This window comes from Callospermophilus lateralis, chromosome 12 (assembly GCF_048772815.1).
Source record: "Callospermophilus lateralis isolate mCalLat2 chromosome 12, mCalLat2.hap1, whole genome shotgun sequence".
In the NCBI taxonomy this organism is placed as follows: Eukaryota; Metazoa; Chordata; class Mammalia; order Rodentia; family Sciuridae; genus Callospermophilus; species Callospermophilus lateralis.
In genome coordinates this window covers 85,580,692-85,604,333 of record NC_135316.1, presented here as the reverse complement: position 1 = coordinate 85,604,333, position 23,642 = coordinate 85,580,692, and the positions used below count along the sequence as shown (strand labels likewise).

General features: G+C 44.2%; 1 protein-coding gene across 1 annotated transcript in view; it reads left to right on the top strand.

Moving 5' to 3' along the window:
* The window catches only part of LOC143411492 (cilia- and flagella-associated protein 337-like), a 116,285-nt gene that overhangs the window by 75,641 nt on the left and 17,002 nt on the right, over nt 1-23,642 (top strand). The window contains exons 6-13 of the mRNA XM_076872255.1: nt 6,402-6,553; nt 9,541-9,643; nt 14,842-14,948; nt 15,028-15,107; nt 15,865-15,919; nt 18,650-18,695; nt 19,945-20,004; nt 23,121-23,286. Coding sequence (XP_076728370.1) covers nt 6,402-6,553; nt 9,541-9,643; nt 14,842-14,948; nt 15,028-15,107; nt 15,865-15,919; nt 18,650-18,695; nt 19,945-20,004; nt 23,121-23,286 — 769 coding nt within the window. The remainder of the gene's footprint in view (nt 1-6,401; nt 6,554-9,540; nt 9,644-14,841; nt 14,949-15,027; nt 15,108-15,864; nt 15,920-18,649; nt 18,696-19,944; nt 20,005-23,120; nt 23,287-23,642) is intronic.

Below are 23,642 nucleotides of genomic sequence, written 5' to 3'. Positions count from 1 at the left end.
TTATGCTCCCAAATCTACAAAATACTTTGGAAAGAAATTACAAAGAAGACATAAATAAATGAAAAGGCATTCTGCTTTTAAAGAAGGGAAGATTTAATCTAGTTAAGATGGCAATGCTTTGCAAATCAATGAACATATTCAATGTAATATTTTTTAATCAAAACCTTGGGTGCCTTTTTTTTCCCCAGAAATTGGTTCAATACTAAGATTCATATGGGAATGCAAGAAAAGAATAATCTCTTCAGTAAATTTGCTGGGTCAGCTGGTTATCCACATTTAAAAAAAAAAACAACAAAAAAACAAGATAAAGTTGGATTCCTGCCTCTTACCATATGTAAAAACGAGCTTAAATGGATCATAGACATGACTATAAGTGCAAAACCATAAAACTCCAAGTGAAACACATGAGTAAATCTTCATGATGTTGGATCGGGAATGATTTCTTGGATATGACACCAAAAGCACAAGAAACAAAAGAAAAAACATTAGACTTCATCAAAATTAGAAACATCAGTGCTTCAAAAAGCAAACCATTAATAAAAAGAATAGACAACCTACAAAAATGGGGAAAATATTGTGAGTCACATATCTGATGAGGAGCTTGTGTCTAGGATATAAAGAACTCTTAATGCTCAGCAATATAAAAAATAACCCAATTAAAAATGGGCAAAGGATTTGAATGAACATTTCTTCAAAATTGGACATAAGTAGATGACGAGATGCTAAACCTCATTAGCCATAGTATTCATTAGCCATGAGGATGGCTAAAATCAAAATATAGACAATAACAAATGTTGACAAGAATGAGAAGAAATTTCAAACCTCACATGTTGCTAGTAGGAATTTTGAATTATTTTGAAAAACATTTTGGCAGTTCCCACATGTTAATCATTGAGTGACCATGTAACCAGCAATTCTAGTCCCAGGGTTATACCCCTGAGAATTGAAAACATGTTCACACCAATATTTGTATTTGAATCCTCATAGCAGCATTGTTTATAATAGCCAAGAAGAAGAAATAAAATGCATGTCCATCACCTGGTGAATGAGTAAACAAAATGTGGAAATCTATACATTGGCCAAGTTAAACAACAACAAAAAAAATACTGATATGAAGGTTACAACGTGGGTGGACCTTGAAGATGTTGTGTTAAGCCAAAGCAAGCCATAAAAAGCCTTCTATATTTTTATTCCATTTATACGAAATTTCTAGAAGAGGCCAAGACATAGTGACAGAAAGAAGTTTACTAGTTGACAGAGGCTGGAATGAGATACGAATAGGGGTGACTGGTAATGGGTAAGGTTTTGGAGGAGAGCAGTAAAAATGCTTAAAAATTAGGTAGTGGTGATGCTTGCACAACTCTGTGAATACACTGAAGACCACTGAACAGCACACCTTAACAATGTGTTGTGATATGTCAGTTCTATCTCAATAAGGCCATTTTTTGAAGAGTAGGGCAAGAGTCAAGATCAACACCAAGGCTTGGGGTCTGAGCCAAAAATGAAGACAGGGATTATGTGGGCGAGAGAGACAGGAGACCGGGAGCTCAATTGTGGATGTGTTGGATAGAGTCATCCTGAGTCTAGGGGAGATGTCAGGGCCAGAGATATAAATTTGGGAGTCATTAGCATTTAGATGGAATTTGAAGCCATGAATCGGAACTGAGATCACAAAGGGAATGAGAGTCAACAGAGGAGGAAAAAACTCTCTAAAGACCAAGTGCTGGGGCCCTGTGATGTGCTAGGATTTTCCACTGGGGGGGGGGGGTCCAATATGGCTCCTGTATAGGGAGCTTGGAATCCATCTCATGATGATGATGAGATATTCTAAATAAAACCAGCTGTCAAGATCATAGTCAGCGACATTCGGGGCCCAAACTCAATTCAGTCTTCTGAGCAAACTTGATTAAAATGGTAAGATTTATGAACTTTGGCTTTTGATTTATTTTGAAAAATCAAATTAATCCAAAGGCATCATCCAGAGTCACAAAGTTGAGAGGCTTCATATTTTTAATGAGCTTTTTTTATATTTTCCCCCAAACTTACGGCCCTCAGATAATCATAATTCTGTATGTGGGGACACGTCTTCTATCCTATTTTCTTTTCCTAGTGCTTCTCCATTTTCTTCCAATCTAAACTCATGATTACAAGATTAGCATCTTGCCTGTGATGATTCAGGCATATTGAATCACTTCCCAATGTGTATTTAAAATATATTGAAATCCTATCTTGGAAATATGGTGTGTAAGTTATTTCAGAATATATTATTCCTATCAAATAAAAACTAATCAAGTAAGAGCCAAACAGCTAGATTTCTAGCATGCCTGATCAGATAGTCCTCATTCTTTGAATTGATTTTTCAACCCAAATATTTTACTCCTTTAAATCATGGGGACACACAAGACATTTGAGGAATCTCCTCCTGGTTTCTGGCACTCTGTAAACGAGAGTAAAGTGACAGATTCAGATTTTCTTTTTTACTTGTTGTTTTCTGTAGTTCTAACATTGAAACTCACAAGGAGGGCTGTTTTGAGTTGACTGGAATTGGGATGGAAAGTTATTTCTCAAAAAGAAGTTGGCATGGTATACTTCTTAGCATAAGCAGGATGGAATAAATCAATGCCTTATGTTCTACAGGTTAAAACAACAGAAGTTTGTTTCCGCAGCAATCTGTGGTCAGTGGTCCTGGTGAGTGGGTGCTTTTTCTCCCACTCAAGGGACAAGCTCCCTCTAGCTGGTGGCCCCGCCCTGACTTAGGTTCTCAGGACTCTCTTCATCGCCTTGCCAGGGGTGTAAGAACAGAGAAGGCACACCTTCTTCTAGATCCCAGCCAGAAATGACACACATCACCTCTCCCAGTCCATGACCTCCCTTGGATGAATGGGAGACTGGGAAATGCCTTAATCTGGAAATCATCTTCCAGCAATAACTCCACCTGTGGATAAAGAACTATGGATTTAGGGGATGGAGGGTAGAAAGCTTTGGAGACACGCAACTTTTGAGTTTAAAGTACGAACCTAGCACAAACCATGTTACTGTGGGTGAATTATTGGATCCTTCTGAACTCAGCAAACTGAATTTTGAACATTGGTTTATTCTTCTCCAAAATGGGAGGAAGATCCACCTCGTAGGGGAGTCATGCTCATGAAAAGCAATGCAGAAATCGTACTCGCCAAAGAGTAGCTTTACCAGGGAAGACTCTCTTGAGCCTGAGAGACACAGCTAATGCAAATAGGTTAAGCTTTCAAGGGAGAATTCAATGGTTGTTGAACTCCGATTATTGGACAGACAGCCTCTTGGGGAGCAGGATGCAGAGATGGTATTCTCTGCCTGTGCTTCTCACTTCTGCTCTTGGCACACCTTGACCTCATTGGCTCCTGCTGCAGAAATCTTTTCTCCCTCCAAATGGTAAGGAACAGAGATGCCCATAATCTAAAATTTACATTCAGACTCCAGTTTTACTACCAGGCCCATCCAGGAAAATCAGACGGAATGACACAAATGGGCCAGAGGTGAGTGCCATGTCTCTTGCCTGCAGTCAGAGAGGCCAATCTCTGGACAGGAAGATGCTGGACAGACACCAGGCAAGTCAGTGATAGCCAACTTGTGGTGGCTATTTTTATCCTCTGGGGTTTTGATGCCAATTTGGTGAGTCAACTTCAACTTCAGTTTGAAGAGTTTATCTCTACTTTTCCCTTCTTGGACCTTAGCAGGCAACTTTGTGCGTCATACCACCTGAGATAACTGTTCCTGAGCCCCAGAATTATCTATGTGCTCCTTCCCATCATCAAAATCTCTTCTTCCGAAAAATTTATGCGTTAGTGTATTTTCTGTTGCCATAATAAAATGCTTGATATTAGATAATTTATGAAGCATAGAGGTTTTCCTAGCTCATGCTTGTGAGGTTAGGAAGCCCAAGAACATGGCACTTGCATCTGATAAAGGCCTTCCTGCTGCACAACACGGTGGAGGGTATCATATGGTGAGACAGAGCAAGCATGCTAACGTGGGTCTCTCTTTCTCTCATTAGGAAGTCACTAATGCTTTATAAGAACCTCATGATCATGCCTAATCCTAATTACCTCCCAAGTCGTACCCCCAAGTACCATTAACATACTAATTTAGGGATTAAGTTTGGAACACAAATTTTGGGAGAAACATTCAAACCACAGCTACTGATGTCATGAGGTGAGAAGAAATCAACGGATAAGTGGGTTCCCATGGAGACCTAAGTGACTGATAACAGCTGCACGTCTTACCTTCCTATCAAGGAAAATGAGCATCTTCAACCAACCAACCAATATTACAGAAAGGAGAGAGGATGCCCCTTGAACGAGCTGGCCCTCGGGGATACCTTTTCTGTGGGATCGTTTGATTTTGGTTGTCACTGTGGCTCCCATGCTGACCCCCTAGGGGACACAGCTCCCCCCTTTTATGCCATGCCTAGAAGTACAGATGAAGAGACAGGCTGGAACTCAGATCATCTGTTTGCTAACTGCTGGGAGAACCAATGGGAAGAAAGCGCAGAGTGTATATGCAGCAGTGTAGACTGGTTGAGGAGGTAAAGGCTTATTGCATCATAGCTAACTGGCTTCCTGGAACTCCATGGAGAGAAGAAGCCCCGTCCAAGCACATCCCACCCTCTCTCAACCTTGGGTTTCTCTGTGCTGCTCTGAAGGTCAATGGGCCTGTGGGTGATTTCTGGTTTCGCTATTTATTAGCTCTATAAACTCGGGAGAGTTCTTTAACTTCACTAGGACTCAACCGATAATCTTTGCCTCCCAGAGTTGGCTTATGAGAGCATGGATTTACTAGAGCTGTGCTGTAGTTTGGACCCTAAGTGTCCGGCAAGAGTTCATGTGTTAAATTCTTGTTCCCAGAATGCCATAGGATGAGGGGGAACCTTTTAGAGGGGTGCCTCGTGGGAGGTGTTCCGTCATTGGAGGGGTGTGCCCTTGGAGGGGATTGTGGGACCCACCCTTTTGTTCCACCACACACTCCTGTGATGATGTGCTGCCTCACACAGTTCTAAAAACAGCAAGGCCAACCTATGACGGACGAGAACCTTCCAAACTGTGAGCCAGGATACACATTTTCTCTTTATAAGTTGATCTTCTCAGGTGTCTGTGAGAGTGATGGAAACCTAACATGGGTTAACTGACAAGGTACCACAGATCGGGTAGCTTAAACACGAGAAATGTCTGGTCTCACAATGAAGGAGGCTGGAAGTCCGAGATGAAGGTGTCTATAGGGTTGGTTCCTCCTGGGGGCTGTGGAGAGTTCCAGGACTCTTGTTTAGCTTTTGGCAGCTTGCTGGTAATCTCTGGCGTTCTTTGGCTTAGAGATGCATCTCCCCAATCTCTGCCTCCATCTTTACATGACTTTCTCCCTCTCTACACTTCCCTCTTCTTACAAAGACACCAGTCATATTGGTTTAGGGGCCCAGCAGGACCTCGTCTCAACTAATTTTATTTGCAATGACCCCGTTTCCCAATAAGACTCTAGTCAAATATAAATTTGGGAGGGACACAATTCAACCTATAACAGAGTAAATAAGAAAATGTACATAAAGCAGCCGACATAACATCAGATGCGTGTTAGCTGACGAATCACCACTGCCTTCCTGACAATTATGATCTTCCCAGTTTTATGCCTGGCCCCTCTGCTCCTCCTCAGCCCCGACGGCACTTGCAGACCTTGCCAGGTCACAGTACACTAAGATAATACAAGAGCATGATTTACACACCCACCTTAATAAATGACAGACGATAACATTATCATTCTAATCATGTTACACCATTACTGTGTTTAAACCTTGACAGTAAACGTGTTTTTAAATTTTTTTTTTTTAATTTCTTGCAACAACTCTATAAGGGAAGTGCCATCATTATTTTTCCCGTTTTGCAGATGAAGAAACGGAGGGAAAAAAATGGTAGGAACTTGCCCAAGGCCCCATGGCCATTTGGTAGGCTCTGAAACCCCGTGTCTCACCCCTGAAGTTTGTTCCCTGTGTCTTCCAAATATCTGTCCAGTGACTGGTTTTGAGGATCTGTATTAAGAAATGGAGATGAAGATAGTTGTGTAGCCAAATTGGACTCATGATTCCAGCTCCACTCTGACAGTTTGGGTCCATGGGAAGAGATGTGACTGGTCATCCCTTGTAGGGGGAATAAATCACAGTCCCCCTCCCCAGGTCACTTCAGCATGGATCAGGAACATTCTGCCTCCTGGAGAAGCAACAAGGAACAAGGGAACCCTTTAAAAACTTCTCCTTTGGTGGGAAGGTCTGGGGCGGTGTTTCGAGTTGGTGGGACCAAACCAGACCCCCCAGCAGACAGCAGCTGGGCACACAGCACAGAAGGCGGCTCAAGCTCTATTGCTTGTCCCCATTTCCTCCTCAGATCTGGGATCTGGAGACCCACAGCTGCTTGTTTACAGCCTCCTCCAAAGCCAGCGGCATTCAGGGGGAGCTGGCAGCCTGCCTCTATCTCCCGGGTCCCCGAGCTCTGTGCGTGGCGGCCGACACCGTGGCACTCTTACACCTCAGAATGAGGTATGAAGCTGTTCTCTCAGAGCCAGCTGTTGTCAGCCCCCTCTTGGCACTCTGTTGGGTCTCCACGGGGCCTCCCCACTGCAGGCCAGACCTGGGTCTGTAGCTCACAGTGAGTATTTGGTGAGCCCTCTTGAATATTTCCCTTTAATTACTCCAGCACCACCTTCTCATATTATCCAGAAGTCTGTGATCTACCTCTTAGGCCTGTCCCACTCACCTTTGTATTAAATTGTTCAAAAATTGATTATACAGGGGCTGCTTATCCAGACCAAAGGCAGCATCAGCCAAGCAGAGGGAGCCCTGGGGGCGCTGGTCAGCTCACCAGTACTGTGGACTGTAGCCTCAGCTGTGCCCTATATCCCAGGCCCGTAAAGTGGGACGGCCATGCAAGGCAGCACATGCCCACATGAGACGGATCTGTATGGAGAAGCCCCTGAGTGGGCTTCTCCTGGCCAAGGCCTTGGTGTCCAGGAGTGTGAATGCCTCAGGACTCAAGTCTTTATGATTCTTCTGCAAACGAGTGCACTTGGTTTCTTTGGCACAGCTTTGCCAGGACACATTGCCTTGGCAAGAAAGACAGGTGCCTACCTGCCTGCCCTTCCAGGCTCATGAAGTCCACTTAGCATTGAAACTGAGTCAGCTCCAGGTGTCTTTTTCTGCCCTTCCTGGGCTGAGATGAGTTTGGAGTTCTGCCTCTAACTCCAACCCTGAAGATGAGCAAGCAGGAAACTAGAGAGGCTTTTCCCCAGGGCACAGGGGAGCCAGGAACAGAGCAGGGACTAGACTTCCAGTCTTTGGGTACCTGGTCTTTTCCCTGCACCTGCCACGCCCACTGACACAATGAAGTTCTCTGAGACATCAAAGGGGAGAGGGGCCTTATGTTTAGACAACACCAACAGAAATCAGACAACTGGAATCCTACTTCCCGGTTCCCTTCCCCAGGGCCTGCATAGAAGGCTGCCTTAGAGGGCCCTAAAAGGCCTTGCAGGCATGGGATAAGTGGCTTCCCTCCTCTCGGGCTCTGCAGGGGAGGAACTCTACCCTGCAGCAGGCAGGGACAGCAGGGTGCAGCACCTGCACTGTGCTTTGAGAGCTGACAGACCCTTTGCATCCCCAAAGTGCAGACATTATGACAGCCAGCTCCTGGAGCTAGTGTGGCCCACTCTTACTCCCCCGTTATTCCTCTCTGACTGCACCAACAAAACATTCCTCATGGGCACTTTCTCCCTCAGTGTTCAGCAATCCTGAGTCCAAAGTCAGTCGTATGTGTAATGCCAGACGAGGATGCAGGAAAGCTTTTCAAGTAAATATTGTAGTTCGCATATTTCAAATCCTATCTCTCTCATCAGGGTAACTGAATTTCCTGAGCCCAAAATCATGATGTGTGGCCTCACAAATATTTTTTTTCCTTGACTTGTGAACATAGAGTCTCAAAGCCATTCCCTGGACTCAGCCATCGAATCACATGTTCAGAATTCACATTATGGAAAAGTGATCCCTTTTGCACAATATCAGAACGCCATGCGGAAGGCCAAAATGTGTGTCTCCAGCCTGTGGCCTTCCAAATCTGCTCACTGAGGCGGTGAAGCAGGCTTGCATGGACCAGGAGCGCCTAGGCAGGGCAACTGCCAAGTGATTGTTACCACTGGGCACGGAAGCAATCTCAGGCTCTTCACTCAAGATGCCAAAACAACCAGCCCCAAACGCAAGCTTCAGTCAATCAAACTGCTGTTTGTTCTACATGATAGCACTGTGTAGAACAAACAGCCGGCTTGATTGATTTCTTTTGGAGCGAGTCACTGAAATTCCAATTCACGGCAAACACAGCCTCCATCTCTAGCACCAGCACTTAGGAGCCAGACAATGTCCCCCCCGCCCCACTGCCCCCTAGCCCAGTTCCCTGCTGTCACTCAGGAGCTATGTGACCTGGATTGAGTTACTTAGCTCTCATCAGTAAAGTGGGGAGCGTAGCTCTCTCTTCCCAAGGCTGGAAAGGGAAATGGGGCTCTCTACCAGGCCCAGAACTTTCTGTTTGCCCTGGGCTCCCTGTGGACCTCCCTCTTCCCACCTTCACTTCCCAAGCCCAGGGACCCTTCATGGAGAGGTTCTCAACATCCTTGTGCCAAATCCTAGTCTTCCTTGAAGAGGTTTTGGGGCATGATGTCTAGGGCTTCAGATCCATGGAAGGCTCAGCAGCAGTGCCTTGGGGCTACACAGCAGAGGGTCAATAAAGAGACATGGCAGAACAATGGCATGCAGCACAGACATTCTGTATAAGTGCTCTCTGTGTGCCAAGCCCCTCCAGACTCTTCTATCCTCTTACCCCATTTATTTCTCACAAAATTTCCACGAGGGATTCCATTTTGCAAAAGAAGAAATTCGTCCAAAGGGGCCAGGGTACTTAAGCCTGGGGGCTCTCTGTTCTTTGTTCTGACCTCCCCAAGGTGGCTCACAGGACAAGGCTCTGAGTGTTCAGATGTGCCCTTTGCACCTGGCACCCTTGGAGTTGTGCCACAGGGCCTCCAAGATCTGCCTGGCCTCTTCCCCCTTGTGAGTAAGAAGTGCTGTTTTCTGGGCACAAGGATTTACAAGTGAGATAACCCTTATGTGTTTTTTTGGGGAAAGGTCTGAGTTATTAGTGAAAAAAAAAAAATCCCATTCTGTAGTGTCACAAAATCACATTTCTCTTGCCCTAAACAGGAGACATGCCTCAGTTTTCCTGTTTAGCAGCTACTGTGGCTTACTGCTCCCAATTTTATATGTGCCATTTTGTGCTAATGACATTATGTTTTCTCATTGAATCCTCAAAACAACCCTTTAAAGTAGGTACCGTTATCCTTACTTTACAGATAAGATTGGGATTCTAAGCAGTTAAGTGATTTTGACCTAAAAGCGACTTTGTAGCCATTTCTTAATGTGCCCTCCTGAGTACCTGTGTCATGAAGTGGCCTTAGGTTTTCACTGTCTCTCTCTTTTACATGAGCAAGATCTGCCCCAGAGCCCCACCTGGCACTTTCCCATCAAGAACCCGTGGTGTGTTGCGGGTACAACTCGGCCTTCAGGCATGTGGTCAGCTGCTCAGAAGCATCTGTAAGTACCCCTCCTGCTCTTCTAGGAATAATGTATTTGTGGGTGTGGGCCCGACCTCTATGTCTTCCCCTTAGAACTGAACAGTATGTTCTGGGGATTTTCCATCTCTGTAATAAACAAGGAGAGGCTAACTCTATTCTGCGAATGATCTGGTACCCTCAAGAAATTCTCCTAGGAGAGTCAGATGGAGGAGCCTGCAGTTTCACCAGTGGCTTGTAGCATGAGCTATTCAGAAGGACCATTCTGGTAATATGGTTTCATTGAGATTCTCTTCCATGGTGTAAGACAACGACTAGCCAACCCCGTACTATACCCAATCCGGGTTGGTAGGGACAGACTTCTATGTCCACTTCCCCTCCTAGAGGGTTCCCAAGGACCATACCATCTATATCCTTGATGAGTGGCACAGTATGAGTCCACCGGAGATGGGGACAATCAGTAGTCATCGAATAAGGAAAAGACACACATCCTGTGATTCATCTTCTTATGTCCTTGGGCTAATGGGAGGGTACAGGCACACTCCAATTCCATGCATGATGTTTTAGTGTTCTGAATCTCCTAATATATCCATGTGTCATTGAATGATGGGATGTGTTCTTAGAAAAGGGGGGGTTGGCTATCTTATCATAGTGCAAACATATAGTTGCCCAAACCTAGATGGTAGAGCTCCTACATGCCCAGGCCTTGTGTGATTTACATTTACTCATGTGTGTATGTGTGTGTGATCGCCTATTTTTTCCCCGCAAAGATGTGTCCCCTATTTGGTCACAATAAACAAACTTCATACGATTGGATCAATCACAGGAGAAAATGATGCTGTTGAGAAAGGTGGTGAACGCGAGATAATGAGGCTGCCGCAGTGTCATCTGGCACGCTCTTGTACAACAAACGTTTTTTATAATTAAGAGTACACACTAAAATAAATACCAAATGTGGCACAGTAAATACAGAAGCCAGTAACGTAATCATTTATCATCATCAGAAGCATCACTTTCTGCACATAATTGCATTTTCTATGCTTATTTTATACGTCTGGTGGCACAGGGGGCTGTTATACCTGTGTCACCACAAACATGTGAGTCACGTATTACCCTAGGATATTACAACAGCTATGGTGTCACTGTGGGAGATAGGAATTTTTCGGCTCCATTACAATCTTATGGGACCTCTACTGGGCACGCAGTGGGGCAGGGGGTTGATGGAAACGTCGTTATGAAGCGCATGACGGTTTTAGTTCAGTTGCTTTTTGAATCAATGACCTGGGTAGCAGTACAGGTGAGTGGCCAAGGCATGTGGCCTCGCCTTCTTTCCTGCTTCCTTCCAGAGCCAGGCCCACCAGTCTTCAGGGATTACGGCCTCACGTGCATGCCCACGCCACCCCGCAAGTCCACTCCACACTCTGCAGTTTCCTCCCCAGAGAGACTCTGTGGACCTCACCCAGGTTTTTGCCTGGTGATGAGTGATCACTATGATTTTAAGTATCAAAAAACTAAATTACCTGATCTGTGGGTCAGAAAGTGTTTACAATGACTCAGTCTCAATACATCTGAAAGAAGAGGAGTTCCTGCGTACTTGGGGTACACACCCACCAGGGAGTATTCATCTTGCATATTTATCAGAACTTCCTGAGGCTCCCTGAAGCACCCCATTTTACCTCCTCAGTAGCCTGCTCATCATGTCCAAGCTTTTCTATGTCTACCCCAGAATTTTCCTTCACCCGCTTCCTGACCACCCATGTTCAGTACCCCCCATGATGGTGCAGGATTGCTTCAGAGAAGAGAGCCTCCTCCTCTTCAGCAAGACAGCGAGGGATCTTGAGCTCAGGGATCAGAGCCCCTGTGTCTCATCCTTCTTCTTCAAGGCAAATACCAGCTCCTCTGAGAAAAGTTCTCCATCTCCCCCGCCTCACCCTACAGCTTAGGCTTCTAATTCTATGGGAACGCAGGCTGCCTCTTTCAATAACTTTGCTTTTAATAAGCATCCCTCCCCCTGGCAGTAGGTGGTAAGTAGATGTTGAATTGAGATATAAATATGCTTACAGCTATTGTAGTAGACACATGCTGGTAATAAACTCTCCAACGCTGAGTGAATTAAATTACTGATCTCAGTATGTGCGCACCTTGCGGATATGTTGCTGAGTGAAATCCTTGTAATGTCATTATGCCACTGTCACAATCCATAGCATCTAAACCACGTTACACACTTGACATTTATGGAGTAGGGAATATAACCCTAGATCTTCCCAGAGCCAGGATTTATGAACATGGTGGTACCACATTTTGTCCACTCGTTCATATAAGCAGAAGCACTAAAGACCACCAGATTTTGGTACCTCTGAAAATGTTGGAAAACAGCACAACGAAAATTCATAAATGTTTAATTCAATGCTATGTCATATTACATTCCAACTACGACTTAACTTATGTATATATATATATATATATATATATATATATATATATATGATATGGAAGTTATTTTATAAGAGTTACAGATAAATTGTCATCAATAGACCTTGAAACTATAACTATTTTAAAATTTAATATGAAAAGTTTATTTAGCCATGCATGGTGGTGCTCATCTCTAATCCCAGCAGCCCAAGAGGCTGAGGCAGGAGGATCAAAGCCAGCCTCAGCAACTTAGCAAAACCCTAATCAACTCACTGAGACCCTGTCTCAAAAACATATATATATATATATATATATATATATATATATATATATATATATATATAAAGGGATGTGGATGTGGCTCAGTGTTTAAGCACCCCTGGGTTCAGTTCTAGTACCAAAAATTTTTTCATTTAATTTTAATTAAGTTTTTAAATAAAAGATTAAAATTTTATATAACTTGGGATATGGTTGCATTTTACTATGTGTGAATTGATGGTGTTTCCAAAAGGAAGAATAACTTGGGTTGATGAGATTCTCAAAGGACCTGCTATGTATGAAATTCTTCTTACAAAGGGCAAGTAGGCATACCTGAAAACATGTGACTTTTCTTTAGACTTTTCTTGATTCCATAAATAAAACTCAGAAGTCATTTGGAGGGATATTTCCATTTTTCACTTCAGTCTTTTCACTTTCAGATAGCTTCCTTTGAAGGACTTAGACAATTTGCTCTCAAAGATAGGTCTGTTTAATCGCATAATGGGGGCCCAAGAGGTAGATGAAGAAGGAGGATTCCCCTTGGGTGTGGGTCCTGGGCTCTCAGGTTTATTTTTCCAAGCCAGGGCCTCACCACCAGCTGATAGGTACTTGGTTCAAATCTGGTCCCCAACCATATTACAGAGGAAAGCAGGCTGTGGAACTCTGGTTTATATGCAAATGGTTGACAGCTGTAAAGTGAATCCCAGCTGTGCCCAGGGTCGATTGCAATGGTTTGGGGGAGAGATGAATGTACCTGAGTGGCAGGCATCTCTAGGGACCTCGACCTTGCAGGGGGAAAGAAGCCAAGTGTGTGCCACTGGAAATCTGTTCTCAGGCATTTAAAATCCTGAGACAATGGGAGGACAATGTTCTTCTGGCTTCTGCCTTGGAGACCCAGAACTTTCTCTCAATGAAGGGCACTTCCTCTTCTACAAATTGGCAGGCTAGAAGGAATATTCCCTAGTCCTGAGAAAGGGTGCACCCCCTTAGGATTTCTGTCCCCTCCGTCACATGGTCTTGTAGAGATTTTGCAAGTCGGAGGACTCTGGGTGTGTCTCCAGGAAGGCTACCCCAGGGGAAGCCTTCCTGAGGTGGGCGCTCACATCCACCAGTCACAAAAGATGCCACACAAGATGCCATCTCCCGAGGAGGGTGGGACTGAAGGAAAGCGATTGCAAGACTGAAACTCATCGGACCAAGTAACGTCGTGAGTCCCAGGGTTCAGAAGATGTATCCACCCCAGAAAGGTCACTCTCTTGTTCACCTTTGCTCCCATGGTGATTAGATTTTGCACCTTAAAATTCAATGCATGCCTATGTTCTCTGAGCCTGGATGGTTAGAGTTGTGATCTGGCTTTTGGAATCTTCCAAACTTCTCACTGAGATATGGGCTGAACTGCATGACCTCAAGTTCAGATTGAAGCTCTGGTCCCAGTCCCTCCGAATGTGACTGTATTTGGAGGAAGGACCTTTATTTTATATTTATCTTTTTATTTTGGACTGGGACATAAAACATAGAATTTATATATAGTAATATGGCAACATGTGATATTTTAAAGACCTATCTCTTCAAACATGTATCTTTTATTTTTTTTTTCTGGTGAAAACACTCAAACTCCTTTCTTCTAGCTTTTTGAAATGTACATCAGATTATTCTTATCTGTAGTCACCCTACTGTGCAATAGCACTCCAGAATTTCTTGCTTCTAACTGTAACTCAGCACCCATTCTACTGCAACTCAGTACCCCATCCCTCCATTCACTCTCTTTTCTCCAACCTTGGTACCCACCATTCTACTCTCAACTCCTAGATCTATATTTTTAGATTCCACCTACAAATCATATGGTACTGTGTTTCAGCGCCTGACTTACTTCACTTAGTATAATGATTTCCAGTTCCATCCATGTTGTCACAAATGATTGAATTTCATTCGTTTTTATGGCTGAATAGTATTCCATTTTATAGATGTACAACATTTTCTTTATTTATCCATCAATAAATGAACACTTGAGCTGATTCCTTGTATTGGCAATCATGAATAGTGCTGCAGTAAAATGGGAGTACAGAGGTCTCTTCAACATACTGATGTCCATTCATATATGCATATACACATATATGAGATAGGATCTTTAATGAAGTGACAAAGTTAAAAGAAAGCCATCAGAGTGGATCAGTCTGACTAGTATCCTTTTAAGAGGAGACTGGAACCTAGAAAGAGATGATATGTGCATGCACAGAGGAAAGACTGCATAAGGACACAGCAAGGAGGTGCTTCTTTGAGCCAAGGAGAGAGGCCTCCAGAGAAACCAACCTTGCTGGTACCTGGACCTCGAACACCCAGCCTCCAGACTGACAGTAAATGTCTATTGTAGAAGCCTCCTAGTCTGAGGTGCTTTGTCATGGCAGCCACAGCAAAGAATACACTGGGGTGAGCCAACTTGGGCTGGAAATACAGATACCTTCAGAGTCAATTTGTATCTTTTATATCTATGATGTTAAACTTCTGAATGCCATTATCTCTCAGTTATTTTCCCCCCATTTTTAAATCCAGATAGTGAAAGTATGGGACTTTGAAACAGGAAGACAGTTGTCTGAATTTTGGGGGGCTCACGGCAATGCTGGGATTACTTGTCTGACCTTTGACTCCAGCGGAAGAAGGTACGTGCCTTCTCCAGTGTTGTTGACCATTGGGCAGGTGACCCCTACCATGCCCCTAAGGGACCACTCTGTTTTCTAGGCTAGTGACCGGGGGCAGAGATGGCTGTCTGAAAATATGGAGCTACAATAATGGACACTGTCTACACACCCTGAAACACGGTAGGTGATGCTGGGGTATTCCAAGTGGTCCCCCTAAAATATCGATGCAAGATTAGTTGTAAATGTAAAAAAAATCAAATGAGATCGATCTAGAATTTGTATACCAACCCCACACCCTTTTTCTCAGGCATATTACAATACTCGATGACTCGGAACTCATGCTTCGTAGGGATGCAACCCCATAAGTCAAAATCTAGATTAACAAATTATAGGCAAGTATCTTGTTGGGTTTCCTCCTTCCCAAGGCTGCTCACTCCGTCCATTCATTCATTCTGTCTGCTCTTGGTAAAATTTCCCTGCTTCTGGCTTTGAAATCTCCTGTGATGTCGACAATATGCAAACATTCTTCAGCAATCACTGGAGAATAAATGAAGTCCAAGTAAAAGAGACAAAAAGGGATCAAAGGCACGATACTGAAGCCGCGAGTCTGTGTTTTCTAGTCCTGCGGTGACTTCTGTGCATTCACTTACTTGTTCGTTCCCCCACTAGGAAGTGCCACGTTCTCCTAGGGGCCTACCAGGAGAGGCTGGCCCCTCCCCATAGCTGAGCAATGGGCAGATTCAGAATCATAGGACAAGGAGGGCAGCAATAAACCAACAGTGCTTAAACGACTTCAAAGACAACTGTGATCTGGAAGCTAGAAAGTCAATGCTAAAATCTCCCCCAGCATCAGTAAGAGTAGGTCAACATGAGTCAGCTGATTCAAGAATTGATCAAGAAAACTCTTCACTATAAAATAGTATTATTTTCTTTCTAGATGAAAAACAAAGTGAAGTCTGCGATTGTACCTACATGGAGGTGAACCAAAACAAGTGAGTTAAACTCAGCTGTAGTAGGAGAGGGGTTCTCTGTAGTGGAGTATCATTTTCTGGCTTAAAATTTCTTCCTAGGGGAAGACATCAAAACAGTGCAGGGAATTTTCCAGAAGAAAACATGTCAAAACATTTCTGAGGACTCTGGTTGTCTTTCTGGTGCCAATTTAGGCAATAAGGCTTTTTCTGGAACATTGGAGCAATTCTCTGCACATTTTGACAACTGTTTAGAAAGACAGGTAGAAAGCCCGACACCTCCCTACCTAATGCTTTATGAAGGAATAAATCAGAGACTGGAGCAATTAAATTCAACCACCACAAATCAAAGAACAAAAATTCAATAAAAATTCCCTCCGGAACTCTACGAGGTGAAGCAGTTTGTGGACAGTTTCCATTCATACCCTTGTCTCCAGGGATCCACTGTGCGCTGGGGACCAGGTCATCCTCGGGAAAGCAGCTGCGCATGAAGGAGCATTTGTTGATCTCAGAAATGATGGGATGTCCTGTTTCTGCTTCCTGATCTTTCAAGCACCAGTTCAAAGACAGACCCTAATTTATCAAATCACATTTCCTCTTGTTCTCAAAAGAAACCGAAGCGCTTACATTCTTCTTTTAATGATTCTTTTTTATTGGTTCTTTTTAGTTACACATGACAGTGGAATTCATTTTGATATAATTATACGAGCATGGAATATGTCTTATTCTAATTAGGACCTCATTCTTGTGGCTGTACGTGATGGTGGGATTCACCATGTGCATATTCATATATGTATATAGGAAAGTTATGTAAGATTTATTCCACTGTCTTTCCTATTCCCCTCCCTTCCCTTCATTTCCCTTAGTCTAATCTACTAGATTTATATTCTCCCCCATCCCGCCCATTGTGGGTTAGCATCCACATATCAGCAAGAATATTCAACCTTTGGTTTTGGGGTTTGGCTTACTTCACTTAGCATGATAGTCTCCAGAGCCATCCATTTACTGGCAAATGTTATAAAGTCATTATTCTTAGTACTGAGTAATACTCCATTTTGTGTATATACCACATTTTTTTATACATTCATGTATTAAAGGACACCTAGATTGGCTTCATAGCTTAGCTATTGTGAACTGAGCTGCTATGAATATTGATGTTGCTGTGTCATTGGAGTATGCTGATTTTAAATCCTTTGGATATAAACTGAAGAATGGGATAGCTGGCCAAATAAATGGTGGTTCTATGCCTAGTTTTATGAGGAATCTCCATACTTCTCCCCAGAGTGGTTACACCAAGTTGCAGTCCCATCAACAATATATGAGTGAACCCTTTTCCCCACACCCTCATCAATATTCACTGTTACTTGTCCTCTTGATAATTGCCACTCTGACAGGAGTAAGATGGAATCTCAGTGTAGTTTTAATTTGAATTTGTCTAATTGCTAGAGAGGTTGAACATTTTTTCATATATTTGTAGACCGATTGTGTTTCTTCTTGTGTGAAGTGTTTGTGCAGTTCCTTTGTCCACTTACTGATTGTGTTATTTGGGGGTTTTGCTGTTGTGTTTTTTGAGTTCTTTATATACCTTGGAGATTAATGTCCTATCTGAGGTGCAGGTGGCAAAGATTTTCTCCATTCTGTAGGCTCTCTTCACATTCTTGATTGTTTCCTTTGCCGTGAAGAAGCTTTTTAGTTTGATGCCATCCCATTTATTGATTTTTTAATTTTGCTTCTTGCACTTTAGGAGTTTTATTAAGGAAGTCGGTTCCTAAGCTGACATGTTGGAGAATTGGGCCTACATTTTCTTCTAGTAGGTGCACAGTTTCTGTTCTAATGCCTAGGTCTTTGATGCACTTTGAGTTGATTTTTGTGCAAGGGTTAAATTTCATTCTCTTACGTATGGACTTCCAGTTTTCCCAGCACCATTTGTTGAAGAGGCTGTCTTTTCTCCAATGAATGTTCATTGAGCCTTTTTCTAGTATGAGATAAATGTATTTATGTGTGTTTGTCTCTGTGTCTTCTATTCTGTCCCACTGGTCTTCAGGCCTCTTCTGGTGCCAATACCATGCTGTTCTTGTTACTATAGCTCTGTAGTACAATTTAAGGTCTGATATCATGATGCCTCCTGCTTCACTTTTCTTGCTGAGGATTGCTTTGGCTATTCTGGGTTTCTTATTTTCCCAAATGAATTTCATGACTGCTGTTTCTATTTCTATGAAGAATGTCACTGGAATTTTGGTAGGAATTGAGTTGAATCTGTACAGTGCTTTCAGTAGTATGGATATTTTGACAATATTAATTATGCCTACCCAAGAACATGGGAGGTATTTCCATCTTCCCAGGTCTTCCTCAATTCCTTTTTTTAGTGTTCTGTAGTTTTTATTATATAAGTCCTTCACCTCTCTATTTTAGATTGATTCCGAATTTCTTTGGGGCTATTGTAAATGGGATAGTTTTCCTAATTTCTCTTTCGGCTGACTCATCATTGATTTAAGGGTGTTAATTTTATATCATGCTACTTGGCTGAATTCATTTATGAGTTCTAGAAGTTTTCTGGTGGAGTCTTCTAAATATAGAGTCTTTTTGGATCTTCTAAATATAGAATCATGTCACCGGCAAACAGACCTAGTTTGAGCTAGAAGATCTTATATTCTTGCTGTCTTCATTTATCACATGGATTAAATTAAAACACAAACATTCATTTCACATCAAACATATAACAGATGGAAATGTGAAATTCTGTTATCGTCCTAGGTGTATCATAGCTGTTGGATGGGACAGAAGAATAAACGTGTATTTTGTAAGTGAAACATACAAAATGATGATATTTCAAAGTCTTCCTTCAGATCTCTCTCTCTCTTTCTCTCTCTCTCTGTGTCTCTCTCTCTCCCTCTTTCTCTTCCTCCCTCCCTTCTTCCCTGCTTCTCTCCCTCCCTCCCTCTTTCTCTCCCTCTCCTTTTTCTTTTAAATATAGATTTTGCAGTGCCTTTGCTGTCTTGCACAAGTTGAGTTGTGGCATGGACAGAGGGTTTTCTCTCTTTATTCCTTTTGCTGTATTCTTGCATCTAAAAATATTTTTGCCTTCTTTGTTTCCCGGTTTATCTCATGTTTCTCCTTCCATGGGCAAAAGCTTAGCTAGAAAACTCGGTTGGGGCTGCAGAGGGTGTCCTGGGAATCCAAAGTAGGCTCTGCCCTGAACACCTGCAGTTCTGCACCTTGACCCTCACACCTTGTCCAGCGTCCTCACACCTCATGTGGTCCTTCCTCCCAGTCTGCGAGGTCTCAGCTGCATGCCTGCTCTCCTGAATGAAGGTTAACCAGTCTGTCAGTTGCTCAGCTTTATTTTTTTCCTCTTCCTCCTTTCCTGTCCTTATGTCCCATTTTTCACTAAATGGAAAGAGGAAATGAAATGCCATCCATAAGCTACTCTCAGAGAGACCATTCTTTTTTTTTTTTTAATGGCTGAGAGGTGGGGGAGGGGCTTACAGACAGGGGGAGTTGAAAGCGCTGACTACAGCGAAGTTTCCAGTCTACCTGTGGCATTATATTTGCCCTGCTTGCTACGCTGGGTGGTCATAGATTTCTGAATGTCTTTAAACACTCTGAATTCTTTATTCATTTGAAAGTGCACTACATTTCGTAGCCTAAGCCTTGCCTACTCAGAATGATTTGAGAGATGACTACCTGTGAAGTCTGGGCATTGAATTTGTCCTTTGGTATTACAGGTTCCTGGGCTGATGGCTTTGGTTTTAGCGTGTGCAACAGCTCTGGGTTTTATTATGAAGGCGAAGCTAGGCAGCCCATCTGAGGCGAGCTTGGCAGTTGACATATGATTTGCTGAAATGCAATCACCCAGACGTCAGAAGTGGATTGCTTTTTATTCCCACTGGCACTGGGGAAATTTGCTTTGACATTTCAAAAATCTGCATCACCGGTGGGGTGAGGGGTAGGGTTATGAAATGTGCCAACACCTTCTCTCTGAAATTGTGAGTGCGTTGGCAGCTCATTTTATTGCTTGTACAATGTGTCCTCTTCGGCTTTGGATACAGGATGCACCATGTGACTTTCATCACTTCTGGAAGCCACAGCCACACTGGCAGGATGACCTGGTAAGCCTTGATCCATTGTCTGACTCTCAGTCCTCACAGTGGCACGTGACTTGGGTCTTCTTCATTCTGGGAGCTCTCTTGCTGCATCTCCTGGGACTTTCTTGGGTGGTCACAGCAACCCAGAAGCTTCTGTGATGGCAAGGCTCATGGTTGGCATCCAGGTAGAGCCAGGAACACTGAGGTCCAGACAGCCACTTCCTCTCCAGGAAGGGTGAAGGCCCCATGTTTATGCTTGGGTGTGAGACCAGAGGGCCAAAGTCCATGCCGCTCTCCATGAGCCCACCTGGGAGTCCTGGAATGCAGGAAGAGCAGCTCAGGATGGGGTGGGCTCCATTTTCCTCAAAGATGCACCCAATCACTTCCTGCCTGTGCTTGGTGGGCCAAACTCTCTGAATCCACTATACTGTCCTTGGATAGCCAGAGAGCCTAGGAGGTGCCATTCCTGCTCCCCTGTGACTTGTTGTGCATCTTACTGGGATTCAAATGCCTCCAATTTTCTACATCTTCTCAGGACCAAATGGCCTCCATCAAAATTGTCATTATGCTAAGCCAATAAGACAAGCGTCAAGAAAGCAAGGCCACCTCATCCACATATCTGCCAGTGCCCCACTACCTTAAGTCCCCTGTAAATATTCTAAAGTACAAGGCACTAGAATACAAACTCCAAGGAGAGAGACCTCATCTGTCTTCTCACTATGGTCTTCCCAGAACCTAGCCCAGTGCCTGGCCTGAACTAGTTGCCCTGTAAATATGTGTTCACTCAACCAGCATCTGTTAAGTGCCTCCTGTGAGCCAGGTGTGTGCTGTTCACTGAAGACGCAGTAATGAGCAAACCCAGGCACAGTTACTGCCTTTCTGGAGCTTTGGGATTAGTGAAAATTAAGTTACGACAAAGAGCCTTGCCCAAAATGCCCCAGGGAAGCCGTGACCACTGCAAGAGCAAAAGTCACCTGTGGGTAGTGAGGTACGGATTCATTCCCCCACCCTATGCACTAGCACAGGATTGCCCCTGGTGGACAGGCACAGAAGACACAAATGTGAATCAACATGATTTCTGGCCTCAACCATCTCACTGACTGGCAAGGAGATAAGCAACTCCTTGGAAATAAGAATGTGCAATGTAACTGAGGACATAACAGTGTATAAATGTTGAGGGAACACAGATGTGGGAACCACTGACTTTGCTCTCACATCAGATGGGGGTATTAAAGATTACTAGGATTTTTCCAGCAGGCAAGGTAGAGAAAGGCTATCTCAATGAGGGAGAAAGGGAATCATGAGCAAAGCCTGGAAGCACAGAAGTGTGTTGCTTAGAAGGACCGTGGAGAGTCTGCAGGGCGGGTGCATCTGGCACAGGAGGAAAATGGGGCTGAAGAACTAAATTAGAGCTTGAAAGTTATGCCAAAGTATTCTCTTGGCCTGCTTGGGCTGCCTCAATGAAACGCCAGACTGTGCGGCTGAAACAACAGAAATTTATTCCTCACAGTTCTGGAGGCTGAGGTCCACTATGAGGGTGCCAGCAGGGTTGGGATCCCTAAGAGGTCTCCTCCTGCCTCGCAGACAGCTGCCTTCTCTGTGTGCTCACATGGCAGAGAGGGTGAGCTGCCTGTCTCTTCCTGACACCAAACTCATCATGGGGACCCCATCCTCATGACCTCCCAAAGGCCCTGTCTCCAAACACTATCACTTTGGAGTTTACGGCTCCAACTTATGAATTTGGGAGGAAGACAGACGTTCAGTCCATACAGCTATATAAAATTTGTTCCGCAGGCAGGGGGCCATAGAAAGAGGAGCCCAGACCTAAGTGGTTTCAAACTGGGAGGAGTGGGGTGGGAGCAGGTATCTGGCAGCAGAGGATCATGGCAAGGCAATGACCACTGGTCTTCTCTTTTCCAATATTTTGCAATGCCATCTTCTCATAAGGGGCAGAAAGGGCATTTTAGGTGATCACAGACATGTCCTCAAGGGACACTCTGTAGCAAGTACATTAGGGCAAGGGTAAAATAATATCTTCATAGGACCAAGAGGAGCCAATTCCCTTCATGTAGTAATTGCCCCATAAGGAAAGGGGTGAAATGCTTGTGGCCAGGGACTCTAGACTCTGTAGCACTGGCCTTCAAACATCTATTTTGGGTTCTTATCTTCCTTAAGGTTGCATATCCAAGGCTCCTCCTTTTGAAGGGAGCAGATAATTCAATTCCTAACAGAATATGTAAACCACAGTGGGGGGTACACGGGGGCCCCAGAGAGACTGAGTCACAGTAAATCCAACCCTAGAATGTTGTTCTAGTCAGCTCTTTCACTGCTGTGACTAAAGGACCCCATCAGCACAACTGTAGAGGGAGAAAAGTTTATTTGGGGGCTCATGGTTTCAGAGGTCTCAATCCACAGACAGCAGACTCCATTCTTCGGGGCTTAAGGTGAAGCTGAAAGTCATGGAGGAAGAGTGTGGTGGAGGAAAGCAGCTCACTTGATGATCAGGAAGCAGAGAGAGATCTCCACTTGTCAGATACAAATATATACCCCAAAGCCGTGCTCCCCATGTCCCACCTCCTCCAGTTACCACTCAGTTAATCCACCGGGGGATTAATTCATTGATTGGGTTAAGTCTCTCAGTCATCATTTCTTCTCTGAACTTTCTTGCATTGTCTCACATGTGAGCTTTTGGAGGCGCCTCATATGCAAGCATGACAGACTTGCATATGACAAACGTAGACCTCTGGCTGATGGGAAACCAACCACCTAGGCCAGAGCTTGGGTTCTGTTTTCCCATTTCCTTCAACATTTCAGCCCCAGTGAGGGCACCTTGTCAATGATCTGCCTTCCAGCAGTGCGGTGAGGGACGAAAGCTCCCAGAAGTAGCACTGTCCTGGGAAAGGTAAGGTCCTAGGAAAGGGTAAAACTCACCTAAGGAGAGGCAGCGCCTCCCTGGCTGACCTTGAGAGAGATTCCTGTCCAGAGAGATGGAGGTTCCAGCTGAGCCCTGGGTGTGGGCAGCCCCAGAAAGAAGAACCCCTTGTGTCCCATCTCAGGACAGATGAAGGAAAGTTAGCTGTGGATGATTTGGGCACTTGATATCTTACTCCTGTCCCTCTCTCTCTCTCTCTCTTTCTCAGAACAATGGGCACAAGGAGGACATCCTCTGTGTGGCTCAATGCCCACCTTTTCTTCTGGCCACCTCCAGTTACGATGGAGAGATTATCATTTGGAATGTCATCTCGGGCCATGTATACTGCAAGCTGAACACTCCCAGCCCCTCAGATGACCCAAACCATAGGGAAGGTAGGTGAAGGGCCAGGCTCTGCCGCCACACTGCATGGCTCCTGCCATGTTCCATCTGGAGTCCCAATCCTGGACCACCTCCCACTTTAAGGGATTGGACTCATTTCCAGTTTGCTTGGTCTGATGAGGATTCCCAAAGCTGAAGCTCAAGGGTTGGATTAGCTGAGCTCACTTTCCTGGGCACCTGTCCATTGAAGCCCATCTCCCAGCCAGCCCCAACCTCCAGGGTCCTTTCCTCATCCACTGTCAACCTGGAAAATGCCGAGTCCCTTGGGCTTTGTTGGTACAGCTCATAATTTTCTTCCTCTGTTTTCTGTGACCACTCACCATGTGCTTCTTCCACCCGGCTGGCCAGC